General features: G+C 37.3%; 1 protein-coding gene across 2 annotated transcripts in view; it reads left to right on the top strand.

Moving 5' to 3' along the window:
• Positions 1-23,774, top strand: part of MOSPD2 (motile sperm domain containing 2) — a 53,257-nt gene that overhangs the window by 11,156 nt on the left and 18,327 nt on the right. For both annotated transcript variants that reach the window (XM_025437012.3, XM_025437002.3), the window contains exons 3-7: positions 7,813-7,968; positions 9,634-9,720; positions 11,471-11,625; positions 14,633-14,693; positions 17,200-17,238. In XM_025437012.3, the coding sequence (XP_025292797.1) occupies positions 7,813-7,968; positions 9,634-9,720; positions 11,471-11,625; positions 14,633-14,693; positions 17,200-17,238 (498 nt within the window). The remainder of the gene's footprint in view (positions 1-7,812; positions 7,969-9,633; positions 9,721-11,470; positions 11,626-14,632; positions 14,694-17,199; positions 17,239-23,774) is intronic.

Here is a 23,774-nt window from a genome sequence, read left to right on the forward strand (position 1 = left end):
TGCACTTTTGTTAGACAACATATTTAGGGTGGAAAACATTAGTACATTTAAAAATAGATTATACTGTTATTAAATGGAACCCAGAAAGGGTATAACATTTAGAACTAACAACGTAAATATCTCACAGTATAGCCTTCACATATATAAAGCAAAGGTCCTAGAATTATTAAAGAAATTCAAGAAATCCACAAACATGTTGAATGATTTTAACAAATCTCTTTCAGAAATACGCAGAGCAAGCAGGCAAGAGATTCTTAAAATTTTGTTTTGTTAAGTAAACTCTACCCCCCAACATGGGGCTCAAACTCACGAATGACCCTGAGATCAGGAGTCTCATGCTCTAGCGTTGGAGCCAGCCAGGTGCCCCAAGATTTTAGATTTTAACACAATGAACAAAGATGATCAAAGATACATATGTATGTGTATATATGAATGTATATTCTCTCCTGCCCAACAAATGAAGAATATATATATACACACACACACACACACACATATACATACTTTGGAAAATATATTTGCTCTTGGAGCTTTTGCAAACATTCACCACACATTAAGTCATAAAGGAAGTCTCAAAAATTCCAAAGCAGCTACATCATACAGGCCATGTTTTCACATCGTTAAGCAACTATATTAGAAGTCACTCCCAGGTTTTGCCACCAAAAAAGAAAAAGAAAAAAAGTCAAAATAAGCAGGTACTTAAAAACAAATCAAATGTCAGGAAACTGAAATAACACACCTCTAACCCACCGGTTAACAACTTCCCTTCCCTGTCATGTGTGTAATTCTTACCTCTGCTAAATAAATAACCCATGGGTTAGAGAGGATATCACAATGGAAATTACTAAATAGTTAAAGCTGAGCAACAGAATATCTATGATCTTATGTTCATTCATTAGAAAACAGGCCTAAATAAAAATCAGCTACAGATTCAATTCTACAAAATGAACATAAGTAAATACAGAGAAAGTAGAAGGAAACAAGTAGCAGCAGATATTCATGGTGCAGGAAAGAAGATAGTCGATACAATAAACATAAGCTGGTGTTTTGAAAGGACAAGTGAAGCAGACAAGCCTAGAATAACTGATTAAGAGCAAAGGGAAAATGCAAAGACATAGGAGAAGCAAAAAGCAGACATAAAATTAAAGATGTGGTATAAATTTTTTAAGTGATAAGAGAAAGCAATCACCAGCTTTATCACGGTAAGTTATAAAACTTAGGTTAAATAGAAAACTTTGTGGAGAAGAGAAAGATCATCTCACATTGTTTAAATGAGAATTAAAGCCCTAAATAGATCAATTAAAGAGACTGAGTCCAGCAGCCATAGGTCCCTACCACTCTCCTCCTTGCAGAGACGTGTGTGCAAATAGGGCCCAAACAGTTGACTAGTCCCAGGAATGCAAAGATAATAATCAGAAAATGCAGCAGAGGAACTTACCACATTAACAACATGCTTCTCAATGACATTTCTGAATAGGTACAGTTTCAACAATCAAAACCACATAAAAAGGTAAACATTGAAGGGCGCCTGGGTGGCTCAGTTGGTTAAGCATCTGCCTTTGGCTCAGATCATGATCCCAGGGTCCTGGGATTGAGCCCCACATCAGGCTCCCTGCTCAGCGGGATGCCTGCTTCTCCCTCTCCCTACTGCTCCCCCTGCTTGTGTGTTCTCTCTCTCTCTCTCTCTCTCAAATAAATAAATCTTTTAAAAATTGTAAACATTGAGAAGCCTTTCATGTGCCTTTTCTGTCCCTTCTCTCTTCTCTTTAGCTAACTATATATGTTTTCTCTTTCTTTTTTCTATGCTTACTTGAGCAAACAGAAATATATACGCATTAACAAAATCAAATGAGGAAAAATGTTTATTTCAACAAAGACAGAAACCACACTGGCTATAATCCAACTTTTTTTTGCTCTAAGTATATCTTCTAAAAACCTACAAATGTTAGGTTTAATTGTGAAACTTCAAAATAACTCCCATAAAGTCAAGGGAAAGACCATGATCTCTGCTATAATTTCTAAAATTCAACACTATATGAAATAACCTAGTTATCAATATGGCAAGGAAAAGAGGCATAGGGTTTGCAACTCTCGTTATTATTTGCTCATATAGCAACACAAAAATCTCTAAAAGTGCCTCATAATCTAATAGAAGAAATTTGCAACATTTTTTCTTTTAACAAGAAAATTGTGTTACTGAAAAAGATTGAAAGAAGACTTGAATAAATAAATGGAGAGATATATCATCTAAGAAAGCACAACAATATCTCTCTACAACAAACCATAGGTCAGCAAAGTTTTGTTTTTGTACAGCCCTCTCTCTAAGAATGTTTTTTGTATTTTTAAAGGGTTACTAAAAAGAAAGAAAGAAAGAAAGAAAGAAAGAAAGAAAGAAAGAAAGAAAGAAAGAAAGAAAGAAAGAGAAAGAAAGAAAGAAAGAAAGAAAGAAAGAAAGAAAGAAAGAAAGAAAGAAAGAAAGAAAGAAAGATGAATTAGCAATCTGTGGCCTTCAAAGTCTAAGATATTTAGATATTTATCATCTGGCCCTTTACAGAAAGTTTTCCAATACCTGTAATAAACCAGTGGTTCTCAGTGTGATCCCTGGACCAGCAGCAGTCAGCATCCTGTAGGAACTTCTTACAAATGCAGATTCTTGGTTCCTGTCCATGCGTTAAGCACTCGGGGAAGCCTGGGTGGCTCAGTGGTTGAGCTTCTGTCTTCAACTCAGGGCGTGATCCCAGGTCCTGGGATCAAGTCCTACATTGGGTTCCCTGCAGGGAGCCTGCTTCTCCCTCTGCCTATGTCTCTGCCTCTCTATCTCTGTGTCTCTCATGAAAAAATAAATAAAATCTTTAAAAAAACACTCTGGGAGTGGGGTCCATTAATCCCTTTTTATTTTATTTTATTTTTTTAAATAAATTTATTTTTTATTGGTGTTCAATTTGTCAACATACAGAACAACACCCAGTGCTCATCCCATCAAGTGCCCACCTCAGTGCCCGCCACCCAGTCACCCCCACCCCCCGCCCACCTCCCCTTCCACCACCGCTAGTTCGCTTCCCACAGTTAGGAGCCTTTCATGTTCTGTCTCCCTTTCTGATATCTCCCACTTATTTTTTCTCCTTTCCCCTTTATTCCCTTTCACTATTTTTTATATTCCCCAAATGAATGAGACCATATAATGTTTGTCCTTCTCCAGTTGACTTATTTCACTCAGCATAATACCCTCCAGTCCCTTTTTAAACAAGCCCTCCTGGTGATTCTGACAGGTGCTGCAGTTTAAGAATCACTGCGGTAGGCAGGTGGCTTAATGCCATCTTAAAAGGTCACCTGCCTCTCAGTCTCTCACTAGATGACTTTACAGCAATTGGAGATTTAGGGTAGGTTGTGGCCTACTAACAGAGGATGCCCTTAAAGAAATATTTTGATATTTCAGCCTCATCACTTCCATTGTTGACATTAACACACTCCGGCCAATAGAAATGGTCCAGACAATGCAGATGCTCTTCCAGGGCCCTGCCTTGACTTTAAGTGGACTAGTGCTCAAAGTCCTGGAGAAGTAAGAGGGTCAAGGAGGTTTTAAATTACTATCATGTTTGCCAGTTGCATATTTGCTGCTTTTGAACATCATTATGATATCTAGTTAATAACTGTTCTCTGGTTTTCATTATCAGAGTACTTTTGTATTTTTTCCAACCTTTATCTAAATTTTGAGCACATTTATAATAACTACAGTATACTTACAAGATTTTCTCAACTGATTAATAGGTCAATTGGAATTTAATCTTAGATTCATGGATAGCATTCTACCTTATGTTAATGAAAATTCATTTATATAGTATTTAAAATTTGCAAAGTGTTCTTGATCTTCATAAGATTGTGGGTAGGCAGACCTCATCTCCATTTTACAGAGAAGAGAATCAGGCCTAGAGTGACTTGCTGAGTCCCCATACTTAGTAGTATGGGTCTTCTCATTCCATCACCCTGCCCCCATATCCTGAATCTGGCTAGATGTGTTTTCATATTCGTTAACTTTCAAATACACTTCTGACCTGTTGGTAATTTCACCAGCTGACAAGTACAAGAGAGAAAAAGAAAAGTTAATAATGAAATTCACCGTTTTATAAGTAAAACCTGTATTTATCCTGCAAAACTTAAAAAATGTATAAAAAGTATTTAAGAGACAGTGTGAAGGGGTGTGAATGAGTGTGTGTGTTTGTACACACAGAGGAGAAAGAGATGAACAGCTGAGAGAAAGAAGTCATCTTTACCCTGAAGCATTTAGTACCATCTGAGAGCTGAATCTCCATTGCCATTTATCTTCAGTCCTTTCTCTGCCAAATTCTGAACTGTAGTATGTGTTTGGTGGCGATGCACTGTATAACTATAGGACCAATCTACAGAGCAAAATTCGTATAAGAAGAAATAAATTGTAGCTAGAGACAGTGAACCACAGGTGGTGTGTTGGTAGTTCATTAAGGTTTCTTACAAAGAAGTAGCCAAAATGAGCGTTTTTGCTATTTGGAAGAACTGCAGATTTGGGGCTTAAAAGCTTATCACTGGAGATTAATGTTGGTTCTCAAAGTTTTCCTGGTTCGCAGCAAGATGAAAGTAGTAAGGTTAAGGTGTTATGAGAATATAGACATACATACATGTCTGTGTATACAACTAATCTCTTCCTTGTTTGCATGCTTTAATTATGGAGAGGTAAAGCCAAAATGATGTCATGAGTAGGTGTGGGGACAGAGGTGTATGGGCACAAATGTGTGTTTAATGGCTTTAGTTACCTTTTGAGGGTTCCTCTTTAGTTTATTCCGGTAACATCTGGATTTACCAAAGGACTGGTTTTCTGAAAACCACCTCACACTTGAGGATTTGGTTGTCTGGGGGCTGTGCTTGAAAGCAGCAAATTGTGTTGTCATAAGCACCCTTATTGCACTTGACCATGCTTTCCTTATCTTGAATGTTCAGTTGACTCTCTTTTTCTCTCCGTCTCCTTCTCTCTCTCTCTCTCCCTCCCCTACCCCACCCCTTGTAGTCATTGTCCTGCTCCCCTCAGCCCTCCTCTGTGTCCTCTTCTGCCCTTTCATCCTGCCTCCCTCCCTCCATACAGGACCTCTTGCCCAGTCCTCTCCCTTCTCTGTCTTTTCCCTGCTCTCTCTTTCCCTGTCTGTCCATCTAGGGGTAAATGTTTAACAGGCATTTCATATATAAGTACACGTTCTGACAATAACAGTAATTAGTCATTTTAGTATAAATGGAGATTTCTAATTTCAAAGACCTGCACAAAGCTATATCTACTTTGCATTTAGTAGTAACACGCACTGTTTCTTTTAAGGTATCCCTAGTAGTAATACCAGCAGTAGTATTACTAATGATAGTAATAACAATCATGGTTTATTCTTCTTACTATGGCTAATATTTTATTGGGTTTTTACCATTTTCCATGTGTTGTTCTAGGTAAGTGGTTCTGAGTTTAATCTGGACCCTGGGGGATGCCCAGGACTCTGCAGGAGCCTGTGAGGTCAAAACTATTTTCATAATAATGCTAAGAAGCCATTTGTCTTTTTTTTTATCATGTTGACATTTGAGCTGATTACATAGAAGGAATGATGGGCAAAACTGGCTTGTCAGCCCAAATCAAGGCCAGTGGTCTTCATTGTGGGCACTCTCAGTTTAAAAAAAGAAGAAGAAACCAATTTTATTTTAGAAAGCTCCTGATAAAGCAGTAAATGATATTAAACCTTCACCCTTCTGTACATGTCCTTTTAATGTTCTGTGTAACAAAATTGTTCTGCAGGACACATTAAACACTTCTACATGTTTGAGTTGCCAGCTGAATTAGTCACATTTTTCATGGTGAGTAACCTGTGGTTATTCAGACTTGGGTATTTAGCAGAAATTTTCTTGAAAATGAAGAAATCAGCCTGTAATTTCGAGGAAAACGCTGTATTAGTGGAGCAGAGAAGGCTGTGCAGTGTGGCCAGACTGGAGGGTGCTTCTTCAGGGGACAGGTACTCTCAGGAGGCCTCTTAATGTGAAACAGTGTCAACTCTTTTATATCCAACTCATATTTATAAATTACAGAAAATTTGTACTTTGAATACCAATGAATTTCTAAGGAACATTTTCCAGGGTTTACCTACTATAGAATCAGTCATCATATAGATTAGAAAAATAGAGCCCAGATACCCAAGGTAACACTGTACAAATGCATGATTCATGGTCTAATCTTAGTGCTTTAAACTTTCAAGTACTTTCATATATACATTTTCATCTGATCTTCACACAGCCCTGTGATTATCTAAAGCAGTTTAAAGATAAGGAAATTGAGGGACGCCTGGGTGGCTGAATTGGCTCACATGATCTCAAGGGTCCTGGGATCGAGCCCCATGTTGGGCTCCCTGGTCAGTGGGGAGTCTGCTTCTCCCTGTCTGTCTACCCTCCACCCCTCACCCTGCTCATGTACTTGTGCACGCTCGCTCTCAAATAAATACATCTTTTACAAAAATAAAAAGCAAAGATAAGGAAATTGGGACTCAACAAAGAGCCTTTGAATGCACTTTATATTTTCTTGCTCTTTTGGCTATTATCTCTGATGTCTTGAAATAAGAGCAAATAGGAGAAAGAATCTATAAAACTTGGCATCTAACTGGATGCAAAAAAAAAAATGGAGATAAAGGAGCCAGGGAATTTTCTGAAGTTCCCACTTGGGCCCCTGGGAGAGAAAATAAAAATAGAGAAGGAAAAGATTCAGTTATCTTGAAAGCCTTTTCACTGGCACTAGTATAACCGGCTTTGGAGGCATCCTAAAATGTACAGACTGTGCTATTACATACAGTCTCTATATGGGAAGTTATGGCACTTTGATTAAAGGGAAAACATGCTAAGTGCCTCAAGAAAGGCTTAGTTTAAGTCCTGGGGCTGTTCACAGAGGGACAGAATTCCTTTTGGGCTCAGGGAAATTTTTGTGGAAGAGGAAGCATTTGAAAGCCTTGCAGAATAGTAGAATCTGGATGTGCAGAGGTGGTTGTGAGGAGACCAGGTTCAGTTACAGAAAAATGGAGCAAGATGTGGAAGGAGTATCAAGTACCATAGCCTGTGTGTAAGCAGATAATAAATTATTAGAAACAATTATTCCAATACATTACAGGAACTGTTGACTGCTACACACATGGTCAGTTTTCCATTTTGTATTTCATTTTTTAAAATGACATTGCCAGGGCACCTACGTGGCGCAGTCAGTTGAGCATCTGATTCCTGGTTTTGGCTCAGGTCGTGATCTCAGGGTCATGAGATCGAGCCCCACCTTAGGCTCTGTGCTCAGTGTGGAGTCTGCTTTAGACGCCCTCTGCCCCTCTCCCCTCTAAAATAAACCAATAAATCTTTTAAAAAGATAAAAATAATATTGCCAAACAAATGTCTTCTTGAGTACAACTTCTTCCTTCACATGTAAAATTTCCTTTTTCATTGACCAGGGTAAGGGTTTCAAATTCAGGCAACATGATCTTCCTAGATGTTGGTTTATAGTTTTAGAGAGGGTCATGTAAAATATTTTACTGTGGTCTTATTTTTTAATTTTACTATGGCTTATTCAAAGTAAACCTGCTATCTTTGGATAACTTTCTTCTCCTCTGAATTAGAAATTCCATCAATCCTTTACATTGTATTTTCATCTGAACTGCATCCTTCAAGTAGCTTTGTTCTATAGCTTAGCTTACTCTTGTCTATGTTTTTTTTCTCCTGGCATCAATGTTATTACTCACTGCAGAATTTATCTGACGTGGCTATTTAATACTGCTTTTCCCCTAGATAAGCCAGATAAATATGATCCACGTGATGTTGAAAGGCTACAACAAGATGATAACTGGGTTGAAAGCTACTTACTTTGGAGACATAATGTTGTCGATGAAACTCTGAAGATGCTTGATGAGAGTTTTCAGTGGAGGAAAGAAATGTCTGTTAACGGTAATGCATTCAATTTAACCTTGACAGTATACTGCCTCACGTATAAATGTTAGTTTTACATTTACCAAATAGTGTATTTGCAAATATTCTTGGCAATCATCATAAACACCAAAATATAATGGTTTATAAAAACTCACTAACGCTTTGAAAGGAGCATCTTATGAATGTCTTAAGAGTAGTATCATTCATAGGGAAATTGGATCACCAGAGAGCAGAATTAGATTCAGATTCTTTCACTCAGAGCAGAATCTCTTAATCTGTACTGGTTTAGTTCAATACCATTGAACCATACCAAGATAGCATCATTACTACTAGGCCTAGACACAGAGATATTCTTTTCCTGTTTTGTTTTGTTTTTCAGATGTTTCCTTAATGTCTTTCTCTATTCCCAGGGTCCCTTGTGCTAATAGGTACTCCCTGTAGCAGTGCTAAAAGATTGGGGGGGTCCACTAAAAAAGTAGGCTTATCCCCAAGGATGCCTATGGCAGCGTTTTCTTAACTTCTTGATTTCAAGACCCAATTCTAGATTGACATTCCCCGCCTCCCCCGCCCCCCCACCAAAGGGGAATTTTAAATCTTAGAAGGTTTTTTTTTTTTTTAATAGTCTTCAAGTATATGAAGAACTCTTCACAGGAAAGGTTATTCATTATCTCTCTCCTAAAAATTTAACAGGAAGAATCTGGCATAACTACTGGTTTTGATGAGGTACAAAGAAGGATTTCTTGACCTTGAGGGTTACAAACTCTGGAGTGAGTGAGTCTGGAGACTTACGAAAAAAGTCCACAAATAAATTCAGAGCAGATACTCTCCCCAGTCTTTATACTTGTAGAAAGGATCCCTGAGAAAGAGGAGTATTTAAGAAATAATATGATTGGAAGTATAAAAACCATAGGTCATTTCAACAAACAGTGAAGCATTTATTAATCAAGCAAAGAAATGTAACTCATTTAGGTACAGAATGAACTCTTAAACTCAGCAATAGTTTTTTTTTCTTCTGTGGAATTGCTAGTTTCTAGTGGCACACAGCAGAGATATGGTAAAAGGGTGGTGTGGAAAAGTGAAGAATCTTTGAAAGTCCTCAGGGAACAACTGGTGAATGATACAAAAGGCTTGGTATTTGCTGCCTTGCTATGTTCTCACTCGACTGGACAGACCTTGTTTTGTTACTCCTGCTAAAAATTTGACTTTTTAAAAAATATTTTCCATTTGCTCCAAGATTATAAAATGTGTTAGACTACTGGATATCAACCCTTGGTAGGAAAATATTTTACTAGAGAAACCCTAAGTGAGTTTTAAGTCAATCCTGAGACTGTAATGTGGATATTTACTAGCATGTTGTCTTGAAATTGTCCAATAGTGATGGTATTTGTTGAAAGCTATTATGAGAAATACAACCAAAACATGGAAATGTGTCCATATAATAATGGCTGATGAGTCAAGGGAAATGGATTTTTTCCCCCATTTTTCTCATCCATGTCTTTATGTAGTTTGTTTCGTTAGTAAGAAACACCACTTTTTATTGCCAGAGGCTCCTTCCAGATACTTAAAGGAGCTTATCTTTTTTTTTACATCAGACCTACTATATAACATTAACCTTTACGTCATAAGTTTTCTTTTTCAAAGGCCCCTATGTTACAATTACTCATCAGATTTATCCTTTTTTAGACCTGACTGAATCCTCCATTCCCAGATGGTTATTGGAAATTGGTGGTATTTATCTCCACGGTTATGACAAAGAAGGCAACAAGTTGTGTAAGTATGTTTAACTGATGTACTGGCTTTTCAAGATTTTGAGATGCATTTATCTCAACTGAATAATAGGCAGAACCTTCTCCATATGTGGCACACATTAAGTTTCCTACAACTGGGGATCATTAAGGCCATCTTGACGGGGTGTCAGACCCTTAGTTGTATGTACTGTTTGCATTTTGATAAAGTAGGCAGTAAAGGCAAATGCCACATCCTGTAACACAGCCAAAATGTAATTTAGAGTCGTTCTCTTCTAATTTACTGATCTTAAAATTCAACCCAGTATTTTCATGGAAAATGTTTTCAACAGTCGCTGAGGGGTGTTAAGTGGACTTTTCAAGTCCAAGGTCCCACTGTCCCTGATCCCCCCCACCCCCGGTCTTCTCCCCTCAGCTTCTTGTGAAATCTGTGATAGCAGAAGGAACAGTAACCACCACCATCTCTCTGTCCCAGTGACTCCCTTATTACTCCTCCCTTCCCTTGTCCAGAATCCAGCTCCATTTGTAGCAAGGCTGGGAACTGGGCAGGAGGAGTGTCAGAGCTGCGTCCGAGCGCTTGCTTGCCCGCCACCACCCCCCTGCAGTGCGTCGTCCACTCCTGTCTCAACAGTATTCTCCCTGAATTTCCCTCCTGTTGCCAGCTCTCTTTCCCAGTATTCATTTCTTGTTTCTCTCATTCCGCCCCCCGCCCCCCTATCCCCGTCCTTACGAGCGCTTCCCTGGCTTTATGCCTTTCTTTGCTGTTTTTTCTTTCCAGCTGATACAGTCACCTTGGGTGATCTCAAGGACCTTGCCTCCCCACCAACAGTGATAACCCCACCCTGTCCAGGCTACAGGCACATATATGCCCAGCTACCTACTTGATTGGTGCCACCGGGTTGATGGCCGGCCACCTTCAACACAAAAGTGCCTCTGGGCTGCATCCCCTGGCCTGCCCTCCTTCTGTACCACCCAGCCCACACCATGGGCCCTTACCCTCCGTGGCTTCAGTGGAGCCCCTTCTCCATTTCCATCAGCTCTTCCTCAGTTCAGAGCCTAGCTGCTTTCCCAGGGCACAGCCAGTTGGGGTTCCTCCTCTGTCCCTTCCATGCTTCACTCGGTGCTGCTGCCTCCAAGGGATGTCTTCAATAGGAAAATCACACCTTAGCATTTGATCTGGAGGCCGTCCAGCCCAGCCCTTGAGCTTCTCCTCACAGCACTGGCCCCATGTTGCCCCAGCTGCCCTGCTCCCAGTGGTTTGCGGCACCCTGTGCCCACGCCCCACACGCACTCCTGCTCCTGGCGCATGCCGTCCTCGTGCCTCCAGCGAGGCTGCTGCTGCGTGGAGAGTGTTTGTTCTCATGCTTGACAGAACCACTGGCCTGCCCTCTTGTTGAGTTCCGCGAAGAGCACTTTTAGATGATTACCATACTGTTTGTTCACCTGCATCTTCTTTTCCCTCTTACTTCCTGGAGAAGTCTGTCTGTTTCCCCAAGGTGGGCATCGTGAGGGCATGATATACAGGAGTCTGCACCTCTCTAAGGTTCTCCCGTGCACACTGTTTCTTATTTATTTATTTATTTATTTATTTACTTACTTACTTACTTACTTATTTCACTGTTTCTCATTTAAAAGAAGGAAGAGCCGTTTTTAATCTGAGAAAGGAAATAAATTGTAAATGAAGAACAATATTAAGGGAAAGGAATGATGTATGTGTAAAATAATATTATAATGACAGATATTTTTCTCCTTCTTATTCAATGTTCTGTTAAAAGTCTGGATCAGGGTGAAGTATCATGTAAAAGACCATAAAACCATGTTGGACAAAAAGAAGCTTATCGCATTCTGGTTGGAACGTTATGCTAAACGAGAAAATGGGAAACCCGTAACAGTGATGTTCGACCTGTCAGAGACTGGAATAAATAGCATCGTAAGCATTTCTTTAATTCACAAGTATCATTTATTGTCATGTCCTCGCCGCCACTCCTCCCAACCAAATATTGTGGGAACTTTGAGCTAACCTAGTTCTGTTTGGGATTGATTCTTTTCCTCCTCCGTTGTGAGTGAAGTTAGACATGAAATAGGATTGGCAAAGAAATACACTTGCTTCAGTATTTGGCATTGAAACTGTGTGTTTCCTAGAAATGTTCCTCATGTGATATGTAAGATGTCAAGGTGAGACATCTACTGTCAAAACTAATAACCTGAAGCACTTAACCCTGTACCTGGCACATAATAGTGCACTCAGTAAATAGCGAGACATGGGGGGGAGGTGTTTGCTTGATCTGGTTAGCTTTGGAAACCAGCTTTCTTCAGGTGATTCTGTCAAACTTAAGAAATAAGTAAAACCCACCAGTCTTTAATTTGGGCCCTTGTGACCTTAGTAACAGAACAAACCGTTCAGCAGCAATGGGGATCCTTTGGCACGTTTATTATAGCTGTTGTCTCTTGCATTTGAACCTTAGCTACTTCTGGTAGCAGTGAAGTGGCATTCACACACCTGCCTGAAGCAGTAGTGAAACCTTTTTGAAAATCCACTTGGCAAAGCATGTTAAGAAGCTTACGGTGTTTGTGTTCGTACTCTTTGCCTAGTAACTAACTTCTAGAAATCTACTTTAAATAAATACTCCCGAGTACAGAAAAAAGCAGTGTGTACCAAGTGCTTTTTTTTTTTTTTCAGAGTGTCGTTTAAAAAAGTGAAAACTTAGAAAAAAAATGTAAATGCCAGCATGGCCAAATGGTAAAATATGGTGTGTAAATTGAGTATGTGTAGCTATATAAAATGGTGTTTTTAAATAAGTGCTGGTAATATTAGAAAATATCTTTTTTAAAAAAAAAATGTCCTAGTGATACCAGCCACCAAAAAAGGAACTCTTAGACATTAAAAAAAAAAAAAACCCACAACAGCCTAAAGAGAATAATAAAAAAAAAAAAAACAACAGCCTAGAGAGAATAAGTGTTTTTTGGGTGGTGGGATCACACATTTTTATTTTCATCCTTATCTCTTTTTATATTTTAGGATTCCATTGCCCTCAATTTTTTCAATCTAGTTGCCATTTTTTTGAGTTTTAGATTACAGAGTAAATTGTTTTATACCCAAAGTCTAAATCAAAATAGATAAATAGGTATCCCATAAAAATTAATCATGATTTGTCATCCTTTGTGTATGATTGTTTCTAATTATTAACCCAGAATCATAAACAAATGCTTTTTATTGCCAAACGTATGGGCAAGGAATTGTCTTGAACTGTCTGATTTTTTTTTTTTGCCAACTACTTATATGCTATCTCTTTAATTTATAAATAAGGTTTATTTGCATTGCTAACTGTTTAAATCATTATTGTTTTAAAATACCAAATCCTAATTGAGTTATTTTTATATATGACTCCCTTATGATTCACAGAGGATTTAAGTTGGTTATAAACATGTATGCAGAATTGCAAGGCAAAAAAAGTTAAAAATTATTTGTTAGAGTTGGGCCACTAATTGGGCTCTAATCTTTCATCTGCCTGCCTGAAAGACATGGAATCATTTAAAATTACTCAGTGGCCATACTTTAAAACCAGTGTCTTAGAAGAAATCTATTTGTTCCTGATACTTGAACTAGAGAAAAGTATTTCATGGGTCCCCAAAGGGAGGACATTTTATAAGATAATAAATAGTCCTTGAAGATTTCCTCACAGAATGTAGAGCAATAGGTTTCATGGAGCTTTAATATAGTACCCACTAATATACTTACACCAGTGGTATCCTATCAAATCCACTTGAATTAGCAGTAACTTGGGATTTAAAAGCAAGGCTATTCAATTAAAAGATGAAAACAAGAATATTGGATGGAGACTTTTTAGGCAAAGTCTCCGGAGGCCACAGATTATAGAACTAGTTATTTTGAGATACTTGACTCTTAAATACAAATTATTAAACTCGGTGCACAGTGGATATAATGATTAGTTATAAAGGTACTATTATATACTAGGATTTATTCCATAAAAAATACGTAAGACACTTAAGGATGCTTACTTCCAGTTTACTAAAATTAAAGATGCTACAACTCACATGCTGGGAGTGACTCTATAGACTCGTCTCTGGGACAACTCACCTTTCAGTAATTGATGAATTTAAGTTTGCCTGATTATCTTTCATCCTACAGTCCTTTTAAGAAGGCTGATCAGGATTAGTTAAGTCAGTTTGTGGCCATGGAATAACATGGAATGAAGTGATCCATGTGAATAGTGACCCTCATAACTGAATTTCACATTGCTGTGTTCAGTGCAGTAGAACCAAAGGAGAGTTATGTTCATAAAGTTTCCCAGGACTTGGAGTCAATGAAAACACTCGAATATAAACTAAAAAATTCTAGGTTTCTAAATAAGAGGAAAGAAGCTAGAAGCAAAGTAGATCTAGCACACTAATATGTTCAGATTAGCTATTGTGTAAAATATTGATAAAACATTTTATTGAAACTATTACAAGGTGCAGAAACTAGGTTTTAAAAGCAAATATAACAGAATTGATATATGTATTATCACTCCAAGTAGTGAGGTTGTAAAATGTATTGATTTACATTAAACTTAATTGTTAAACAGATTTTTAGAATTTCTCTATAGGGATTGCTTTTAGATCCACTTTATAATGCCATGTTACTTTAGTGGCCTCAAATATCTCACTAGTTTGAGGTAACATGAGTGTTGTTTAAGCACCTGATTTCTTTTTTGTTCACCTGATTTCTTTTACTTGATTTTAGGACTGATTATTATAAGTAGCTTAATAACTTAACACCTAGAATATAGATATGTATTTATATATGAACTTATTTGTTAAAGAATTTCCTAATTTTTTAACTTGTTTTTAATAGTTTATTACCTTTAGGAATGTGCAATTTAAAATTCTCTGATGTAGATAGTCTTAAAGATTTTAATGTATAATCTTTGTTTTAGGACATGGACTTTGTACGCTTTATCATCAACTGCTTTAAGGTTTATTATCCTAAATACCTCTGTAAGTAACTTACTCCTTTATAAAAATACAATATATAGAAACTATAGACAATAGCTGAGGTTGTTTTATATTATTATAGACTTTAATGCTTGAAGTGTTATTTTCTGATGAGGACCTTAAGTGTGTGCATAGAAGTTTAAGTGCATATCCTAGTAGATAATAAAGGAAATTTTCATAATCATTGTCCTTTGTAGTTTTAAGAATTTAAGTTCTAAACTGTATAGATGACATCCTATAGCACACATACATGTATAGGGAAATAAAAATATACCTTTATTTCCAAGATTATCCCATTTTTATTCATCTTTCAATAAAAAAACTCATTTAAAAGAATATTTACTATATGTAACCTATTACATGTAAGAAACAGATAAACAATATTGATAAAGTATACTGTGTGATAAGCAGTACTCATACACAAAAAACACTTTCTGTGTTACTAATTACTATTTAAAAATTGTCATTAAGAAAACATTCGACTAAAAAAAAAAAAAAAAAAAAGGAAAACATTCGACTAGCATATACTGCATTTGAATCTGGCATTTAGAGTTTATTTTTAATTGTGATTTAGTGGATTTATCTGATGGTTTCCCTTTGGAGAAATCAAGATTTCTATCCCTCATAAACAGTCATATATTTTAACTCCAGTGAACGAAAAGTGAAAAAAAAAAAAGAGAAGAGACACAAGGGGGATATCAGAAAATGGAAGCTCACAGTCTGCCTACACACACGCCTGGCAAATACTACAATTAAGGTCTTTTGAGACTCCTGATTTAGCTGACATTAAAGCTTAAAATCCCTAAATCATCTTACTTTGGCATGCTTTCACACTATTATTAATGTGAAATAAGGAACAGAAAACAAGTATGATGGATATCAAGGATCAGTGCCACTGCTACCCCTATGCTCTCATGTCTTCAGAGGGAGTATTCATGAACATTTTTAGGTAAAGAGAATGTCTGGTTGGGAAATCTGGCGGATCTGCTATTCCTTCTGAATTCTTCCTGGATCCGCCATGTATGTACCCTGATTCATTAAGTTTTATAGTACCAATCAGTGATCAATAGGGAATCTCTACCTCATATTATTAGCTTGTTCCTCTCATGTACAAAATGAAAATAAAATATCCACTTGTTTATTGAAAGATCTAAGAGTTTGTGAAGAGCCATTTCTAAATAGTAAATATCATTATTATCTTATAAAACATATTTAAGATTCTTTTGAGAGAACTTTTGATAAATTCATGGGTCTGTATAAAGATGAACTGGGACACTATTCATTCCAATTAATTACCTCTAGGTAATGTATATATATTCTACCTACATAATATAGTTTTGCAGACATTAAGTTTTGTAGAATCTTAAATTGATTATGCTTCACAATCTGTCATGAAATCCAACCATTCTTTCATAAAAACTTAAAGTTCAAATCTTGTTAGGCTACCATAGATGAAGGCTGACATATTAAGCATCAGGATACCTCTTTCAAGATTCTTTCTTTCTTACATGTACTTTACTCGTCTTATGTTACTTATAATCATTCTAGGTGGTTCTCTGCCTAGAGAAGAATGAAATTACATTTTGATTCATTTGGAATAGAACAATGAATTGGATGTCAAAACTTCCCTTTGTAGAGATGCCTGGGTGGCTAAGTGGTTGAATGTCTGCCTTCAGCTCAGGGCATGATCCTGGAGTCCCAGGATTGAGTCCTGAATCAGGCTCCCCTCAAGGAGCCTGCTTCTCCCTCTGCCTATTATGTTTCTGCCTCTCTCTGTGTGTCTCTCATGAATAAATAAAAAATAAAATTATAAAAAAACCCAAAACTTCACTTTGTAGAGGTTTCCCTTTTTAGTTCTTTTTCATAATTGTTACTAGGGCTATTTAAGTCTTCATCTAAACATGCAAATAATACTTCTGTATACTTGGAAATTATTGGCTTCCTGGGACTTATAATATAAAGAAAAGGATAAATTTTGTTCCTTAAAACATAATGATGTATTAAAACTGGGGGAGGGGGATGTGTGAGTGGTTTGACAATATAATCTCTAGGAAATTATTAAAACCAATAAATTAGACATCAAAGTCATTTTTTAGTTTTTAAATTTAAATTCAGTTAATCAACATATAGACATTGAAATCATTTTAAAGTTCACTGAACTTCAGCACTAATATGACATGCCACATCCAAAGACTCCACTTAACCATTTAACTATTTTCTTTTGTACCTTTCTGCAAACAACACAAGCAAGAAAAGAACAGACTATTTGCCAAAGTACAGTGATAATGCATTGGTCATTTCCCAAAAGCTACCCTGGGTGGGCCCCTCATCAGTGTGGGAAGTTAATTTGTTTCGAGCACCACTCACACTTCACTGAATTAGAACGGACTTGACCAGCTCAGTTTTTAGTTTGGTTTAGATCGCCAGCTTTTTCTAGACCAGGTAGGTGGAAGTGATATTACTATAGTGGTACTAAATCACATTGAATGAATTTTTTTTGGTCTTTCAGCAAAAATGGTGATCTTTGACATGCCTTGGATAATGAATGGTGAGTATATTACTTATACTTTGCTAAAACAAAATGTTTGATTCCCTTTTTCCCAATTTAGCCATATTTCTATGGTTGTTTAAAAATATATTTATCTAGTGCTTGCTGTGTACTCTCAAGAGGCTGGAGCTAGAACACTCAAAGGCTGTTCCTAAGCAAACCAGGTTAACATTCTGCCCCAAGGCTCTGGGGACATGCATTAGTCTTCTCTAAAAACAGCATCAAGATGTTCAGCCATTCAGGTAAAACTAGAGCCAGATGCCTCAGGTTGTCACCCACAGATGGGGCATGTCACAGAACACAGGCCTTGGCTAGATTTTCTCCTGGGCTTTGAGGAAGAAGGGGGATGAATCTGAAATTTACTCGAAATCTCTGTAGGCACATTACCCTTATATAAGACAGTCATGATACGTTTTTGGTAAAAACTTATTCTAAAAAGCATTGAAAAACACTCTATCAACTTTAACATGATTATAAATTTAATGTTATTTTCAGAATGTCCATTTTCATTTATGTTTGCGAGAGTCAATTGTTATACAGAAAGCAGTAGAGAAAACCAATGAAACTAAACCTTGGTTCTTTGAAAAGTTAAATAAAATTGACAAAACTTTAGCTAAACTGATGAAGAAAAAAAGAAAGACTCCAGTGATTAAAATCAAGAATGAAATAGATATCACTGCTGACCTTATAGAAATTAAAAGAATTATAAGAGATTACTGTGAACACTTGTATGCCAAGAAATTAGATGAATATAGATGAAATGGACAAATTCCTAGAAAGACAAAATACAGAAACAATTCAAGAAGAATCTGAATAGAAGTATGATGAAAGACATTAAATTAGTAATCAAAAAACTTCCCACAAAGAAAAGTCCAGGCCTAAATGACTTCACTGGTAAATTATAACAAAAATATAAAGAAGAATCAACACTAAACCTTTGCATACTCTTCCAAAATTAGAAGGGGGAACACTTCCCAACTCATCTTATGAGGCAAGTATATTCTAATAGCATTACAGGAAAGGAAAGCTAGAGACCAGTATCCCTGATGAATATAGATGGACCAACCCACAATTAAGTACTAACCAAACCTAGCACCATGACCAAGTAGGATTTATCTCAGGAATGCAAAGTTGGTTCAACATATGAAAATCAGTGTTATTCAACACATTAATAGACTAGAGGGAAAAATGCACATGATCACCTCAGACACAGAAAAAGCATTTGACAACACCTAGTACATTCTCATGATAAAAGCACTCAAGAAACTATGAATAAAAGGTGCAAAGAATTGTAACACCTATAGATATAGGGAGACTACAGTAGTCCACACAAGACTACCCTCACTTCTTGACACTACCTGTAAGTACAAGGGGTTTCCAAAAGCACCCTCAGATCCACGAGAATTACTCATAGACCTCACTGAAAGCTATTAGAGTTCTGGTTAATTACAGGAAAAGGATTATTACAGGAAAAAAAATGATTTAAATCAACCAAGGGAAGAAAAACATAGGGTGGAATTCAGGGTACCAAACAGGGAACACATTAGTTTCCCAGCATTTCTTTCCTGATAATTTGTTCAAATTTTCTAGTTCTTCCTGTTCAGGTTTGGTCATTTATATGTTTCCACAAAAGTTTCTTCTAGGTTGTCCAATCTGTTGGCATATAGTTTTTCATGATATTCTCTTATACTTGTTTGTACTTCTGTGGTGTTTGTTGTTAATTCTCCTCTTTAATTTGTGATGTTATTTATTTGGATCCTTTCTCTTTTTGATAAGTCTAGCTAGAGATTTATCAATCTTCTTGTTTTTTGTTTTTTGTTTTTTGTTTTTCAAAAAACCTGCTTCTGGTTTCATTGATCTGTTCTGTTGTTTTTTTAGTTCCTATATCATTTGTTTCTACTCTGATTTTTACTATTTCCTTCCTTCTGTTGGTTTTAGGTTTGGTTTGTTGTTCTTTTTCCAGATTCTTTAGGTATAAGGTCAGGTTGTTTATTTGTGATTTTTCTTGCTTCGTGAGGTGGGCTTTTATTGCTATAAAGTTCCCTTGTTAGACCTGCTTTTGCTGCATCCTGAAGGTTTTGAATCATTGTGTTTTCATTTATTTCCATGTACTTTATTTCTTTGATTTCCTGGTTGACCCATTCATTGTATAGTAACATGTTATTTAATCTCCATGTATTTGTGGTCTTTCCAGATTTTTTCTTGTGGTTGACCTCTAGTTTCATAGCATTGTGGGCAGAAAAAATACATAATATGACTGACCTTTTTGAATTTGTTGAGGCTTGTTTTATGGCCCGATAGGTGATCTGTTCTGGAGAATGTTCCATGTGCACTTGAAAAAACTGTGTGTTCTGCTGTTTTAGGATGGGATGTTCTGAAAGTATCTGTTAAATCCATCTGATTAGGGCAGCCCCGGTGGCGCAGCACTTTGGTGCTGCTTTCAGCCCGGGGCATGATCCTGGAGACCTGGGATCGAGTCCCATGTCAGGCTCCCCGCATGGTGCCTGCTTCTCCCTCTGTCTGTGTCTCTGCCTCTCTCTCTCTCTCTGTCTGTCTCTATGAATAAATAAATAAAATCTTTAAAAATAAATAAATCCATCTGATCTAGTGTGTCACTCAAAACCATTGTTTCCTTGTTCATTTTCTGTTTAGATGATCTGTCCATCAATGTGTCTTCTATTGTATTATTATTGATTAGTTCCTTTATGTTTCTTATTAACTGTTTTATGTATTTGGTGGCTCCCATGCTGGGTGGATATTTATAATTGTTGTTTCTTTTTGGGTTATCCCCTTTATGATTATTTAGCGTCCTTCTTTGTCTCTTGTTAGTCTTTGTTTTAAAGTCTAGTTTGTCCAATATAAGTATTGCTACTCTGGCTTTCTTTTGACATTGTTTTGCATGATAAATGTTGTTCCATCCCCTCACAGAGTTCTCTAAGTTTATTCTCATTTTGCATAATTCTTTTCTCTCTCTTTTGTTCATCTTGATTATTTTCCATTACTCTGTCTTCTAGGTCATTAATTCGTTCCTCTGTTTCTTCCATCCTGCTGCTCATTCCATCAAGTGTGTTTCTCATTTTGTTTATTGAGCTCTTTATCTCTGCTTTTATTCCTTATCTCTGTTAATGGTCTCACTAATGCTTTCCACTCTTCTCTCGAGTCCAGTGAATATCCTTATGATTATTGCTTTAAATTCTCCATCAGGGGGTGCCTGGGTGACTCAGTTGAGCATCCAACTCTTGGGATCTGCTTGGGTTGTGGCCTTGGGATCATGGGATCAAGCTCCATATTTGGCTCCACGTTCAGCCTCGAGTATACTTGAGACTCTATTTCTCCCTCTTCCTCTGCCCTTACCCCTGCTTGCTCTATCTCTAAAATAGATAAAATTTTTAAAAATAAAAATAAATAAATTCTCCATCAGGCATGTTACTTATATCTGTTTCACTTAGATCTCTTGCTGTGGCTTTGTCCTGTTCTTTAATTTGGGGCAAATTCCTCTGTCTTCTTACTTTGTCTAAGTCTCTGTGCCTGTTTCTGTGTGTTAGTAAAGGCAGCTCCATCTCCTGTTCTTCAGGGTAATGGCTTTGTGAAGAAGAGGTCCTGTAGTGGCCTGCTGCATAGCGTCCCCTCTTCCCCAGGGCCTGGCACTTCTGGGAGTGTCTCCAATGTGTGCTCCACATGCTCTGCTGTTGTGTCCTGACCACTTCATCCTTCAGGCCAGTCATCTGCAGAGGCTGTCTTTGCCTATTCAGGGCAGTATCTGGTGCCTAGCCTTCATGTGGCACATTTTAACTAGATGTGCTCTAGTCTGTGTGAAGTGAGACTTATCAGTGTTGCCCCAGGATCCAAGGCCTCACAAAACTCCTGAGTCAGGAAATGCAATGTTGGCAAGGGTTTGGTCCAATCTTCTGGGGGAGAAGGCCTGTAGACCTGGGGACTGAGGCAGGCATGACTGGGAAGGTTGTTTCTATTAGAGCACAGGGGTATAGAAGAGCTTAACATAAGCAAGTTAGGTAGCAAGTGTCAGTGCTGCGCTTGTTCCTGCAGATGGCCCTGTGCTTATGCTGAGGGGTGGGGGGGGTGAAATGGCACCTGCCAGTTTCTTTGTTCCCCAAGGAGTCTCTCCATGAATGCTGCCTGTCTGGGACATGCTCCAAGATGAGCAAATGACCTCCGCACTGTGTGCCCCAGGCGCTCTTCAGATCGCTGTTCCCATACTGTATGTCTGTGGGCTATTTGTCCTGCCTTCTCTCCAAGAATAGCTTCAATGTCCTCTGAGCTCTCCCAGAGCCAAGCACACACTGACCTTTAAAACTCTAGGCTTGAAGCCCTGCTGATTGCAAAAACTCACAAAATTCAGGCCCTCCTATTTTCCAAGCCAATTGCTATGGGGATTTGTTTTCCCCACGTGCTCCCCTGTGTGCTAGTCTATCTCTTGCCCTTCTCCATGACCAAGGCTCCCTCCCCACTGCAGCAGCCACAGTCCATTTCTCTCCCAAGCCACGTCTCTGCACTTCCTACCTTCTTCAGTGTAGCCTCTTCTCTACTTTTAGCTGTGGAGATTATTGTGCCAGTCTTCAATTTCTGGGGCATTTAGGATGATCTGATAATTATCTAGTTCTCTTTGTGGGATGAGGCAAGCCTTAGGGTCCTCCTACTCTGCCACTGTCTTCCAAGATCTCTCTTGAGAAAGAACAGTCTCTTTAATAAATGATACTGGGACAATTGAATATCCATATTCAAAAGAATAAAGTTGGACCTCTACCTCCCTTAATATACCAAAATAAGTTCAAAATAGATCAGAGACCTAAATGTAAGAATTAGAACTATGAAACTCAGAAGAAACCCATAGGAATAAATCTTGGTGGCCTTGTATTAGGCAGTGGTTTCTTAGATAGGACACCAAAAAGCACAAGCAACAAAAGAAAAGAATAGATACATTGGACTTCATTAAAATTTAAACTTTCTACTTCAAAGGACACCATCCAGAAGGTGAAAAGACAACTCTTAGAATGGAATAAAGTATTTACAAATCATGCATCTGATAAGGGACCTACAACTAGAATATATAAGTAGCTTTTACAGCACAATAATAAGACAAATGGTCCAATTAAAAAGGGCAAAAGATTTGAATAGACATTTTTCTAAAGAAGATATGCAGATGGGCAATAAACACATAAAAATATGTTCAACATCATTAGTCATTAGAGAACTACAAGTCAACACCAAATGAGATATTACTTCACACAAACTAGGATGGCTAAAATAAAGAAAGGTAGTAACAAGTGTTGAGGATATGGAGAAATTAGAATCCTCATATATTACTGGGGAGAATATAAAATGGTATGGCCACTCTGGAAAGCAGTTTGGCAGTTCCTCAAAAAGTTAAACATAGAATAACCATATAAGTCAACAATTCCATTCCTAGGTATGTTCCCAAGAGAATTGAAAGCATATGCTTACACAAAAGCCTGTACACAGATGTTTACAGCAGTACTGGTCATAATAGTAAATAAGTGGAAAGCACTCAAATGTTATCAGTTGATGAATGGATAAACATTGTAGATCCATAAAATGGAAAATTATTCAGCCATAAAAAGGAATTAAATGGGACACCTGGATAGCTCAGTGGTTGAACATCTGCCTTTGGCTCAGGGCATGATCCCAGGGTCCTGGGATCAAGTCCTACATCGGGCTCCCTGTGAGGAGTTTGCTTCTCTATGTCTCTGCCTCTCTGTGTGTGTGTCTGTCATGAATAAATAAAAAGGTTTTTTTTTAAAGGAATTAAATACTGATACATGCTACATGATAGATGACCCTTGAAAACATACTGAGTGAACAGAGCCAATAAAAAAAAAGCGTGGCTGTATAATGGCATTTATATGTAATATCCAAAATAGAAAAATCCAGAAAGTAGATTAGTGGTTGCCAGGGAATAGGGTAGGGAGGATAAGGAGAGATTGCTTATAGGTAGGGGTTTCTTTTTGCTGCTATGAACATCTTCTAAAATTAGATAGTGGTGATGGTTATACAACTGTCTGAAGACACTAAAAACCTCTGATGTGCATACTTTAAAAGGGCGAATTTTATGGTATGTAAATTATATCTCAATAAAGCTGTTATAAAAAATAAGATTTAGCACTTTAGTTAATTCAAGTAGCATAGCTTCAAACATGTCAACTCACAGACTTTTAAAATTGAAATTAATGAAAATGTAAATCTTATGTAAAATTCAAGCATAATTAGCCAAAGTAAAAATGCAGTTTTCTGAACCACTATTTAATTTTTATCATCCTGTTTTATTTCCTGATTTTTTTCATTGATGCCTTTGCAAATTTAATGCAGGATTCCTCTCTTAATTTCTTTAAAATGTATTTAGAATGTCAGAATGGAAACAAGGTTTAAAAAATTAAGTATAAATTAGAATAGCATGAAAGAACAAGATTGTAATTACTAAACAGCTGTGTTTGGTAACAGTGTATTCTTGTAGATTCCATAAATAAATTCCTCACAATTATATAAGCTGCAGGGCTTGG

This window comes from Canis lupus, chromosome X (genome assembly GCF_003254725.2).
Source record: "Canis lupus dingo isolate Sandy chromosome X, ASM325472v2, whole genome shotgun sequence".
NCBI classification, from domain to species: domain Eukaryota; kingdom Metazoa; phylum Chordata; class Mammalia; order Carnivora; family Canidae; genus Canis; species Canis lupus.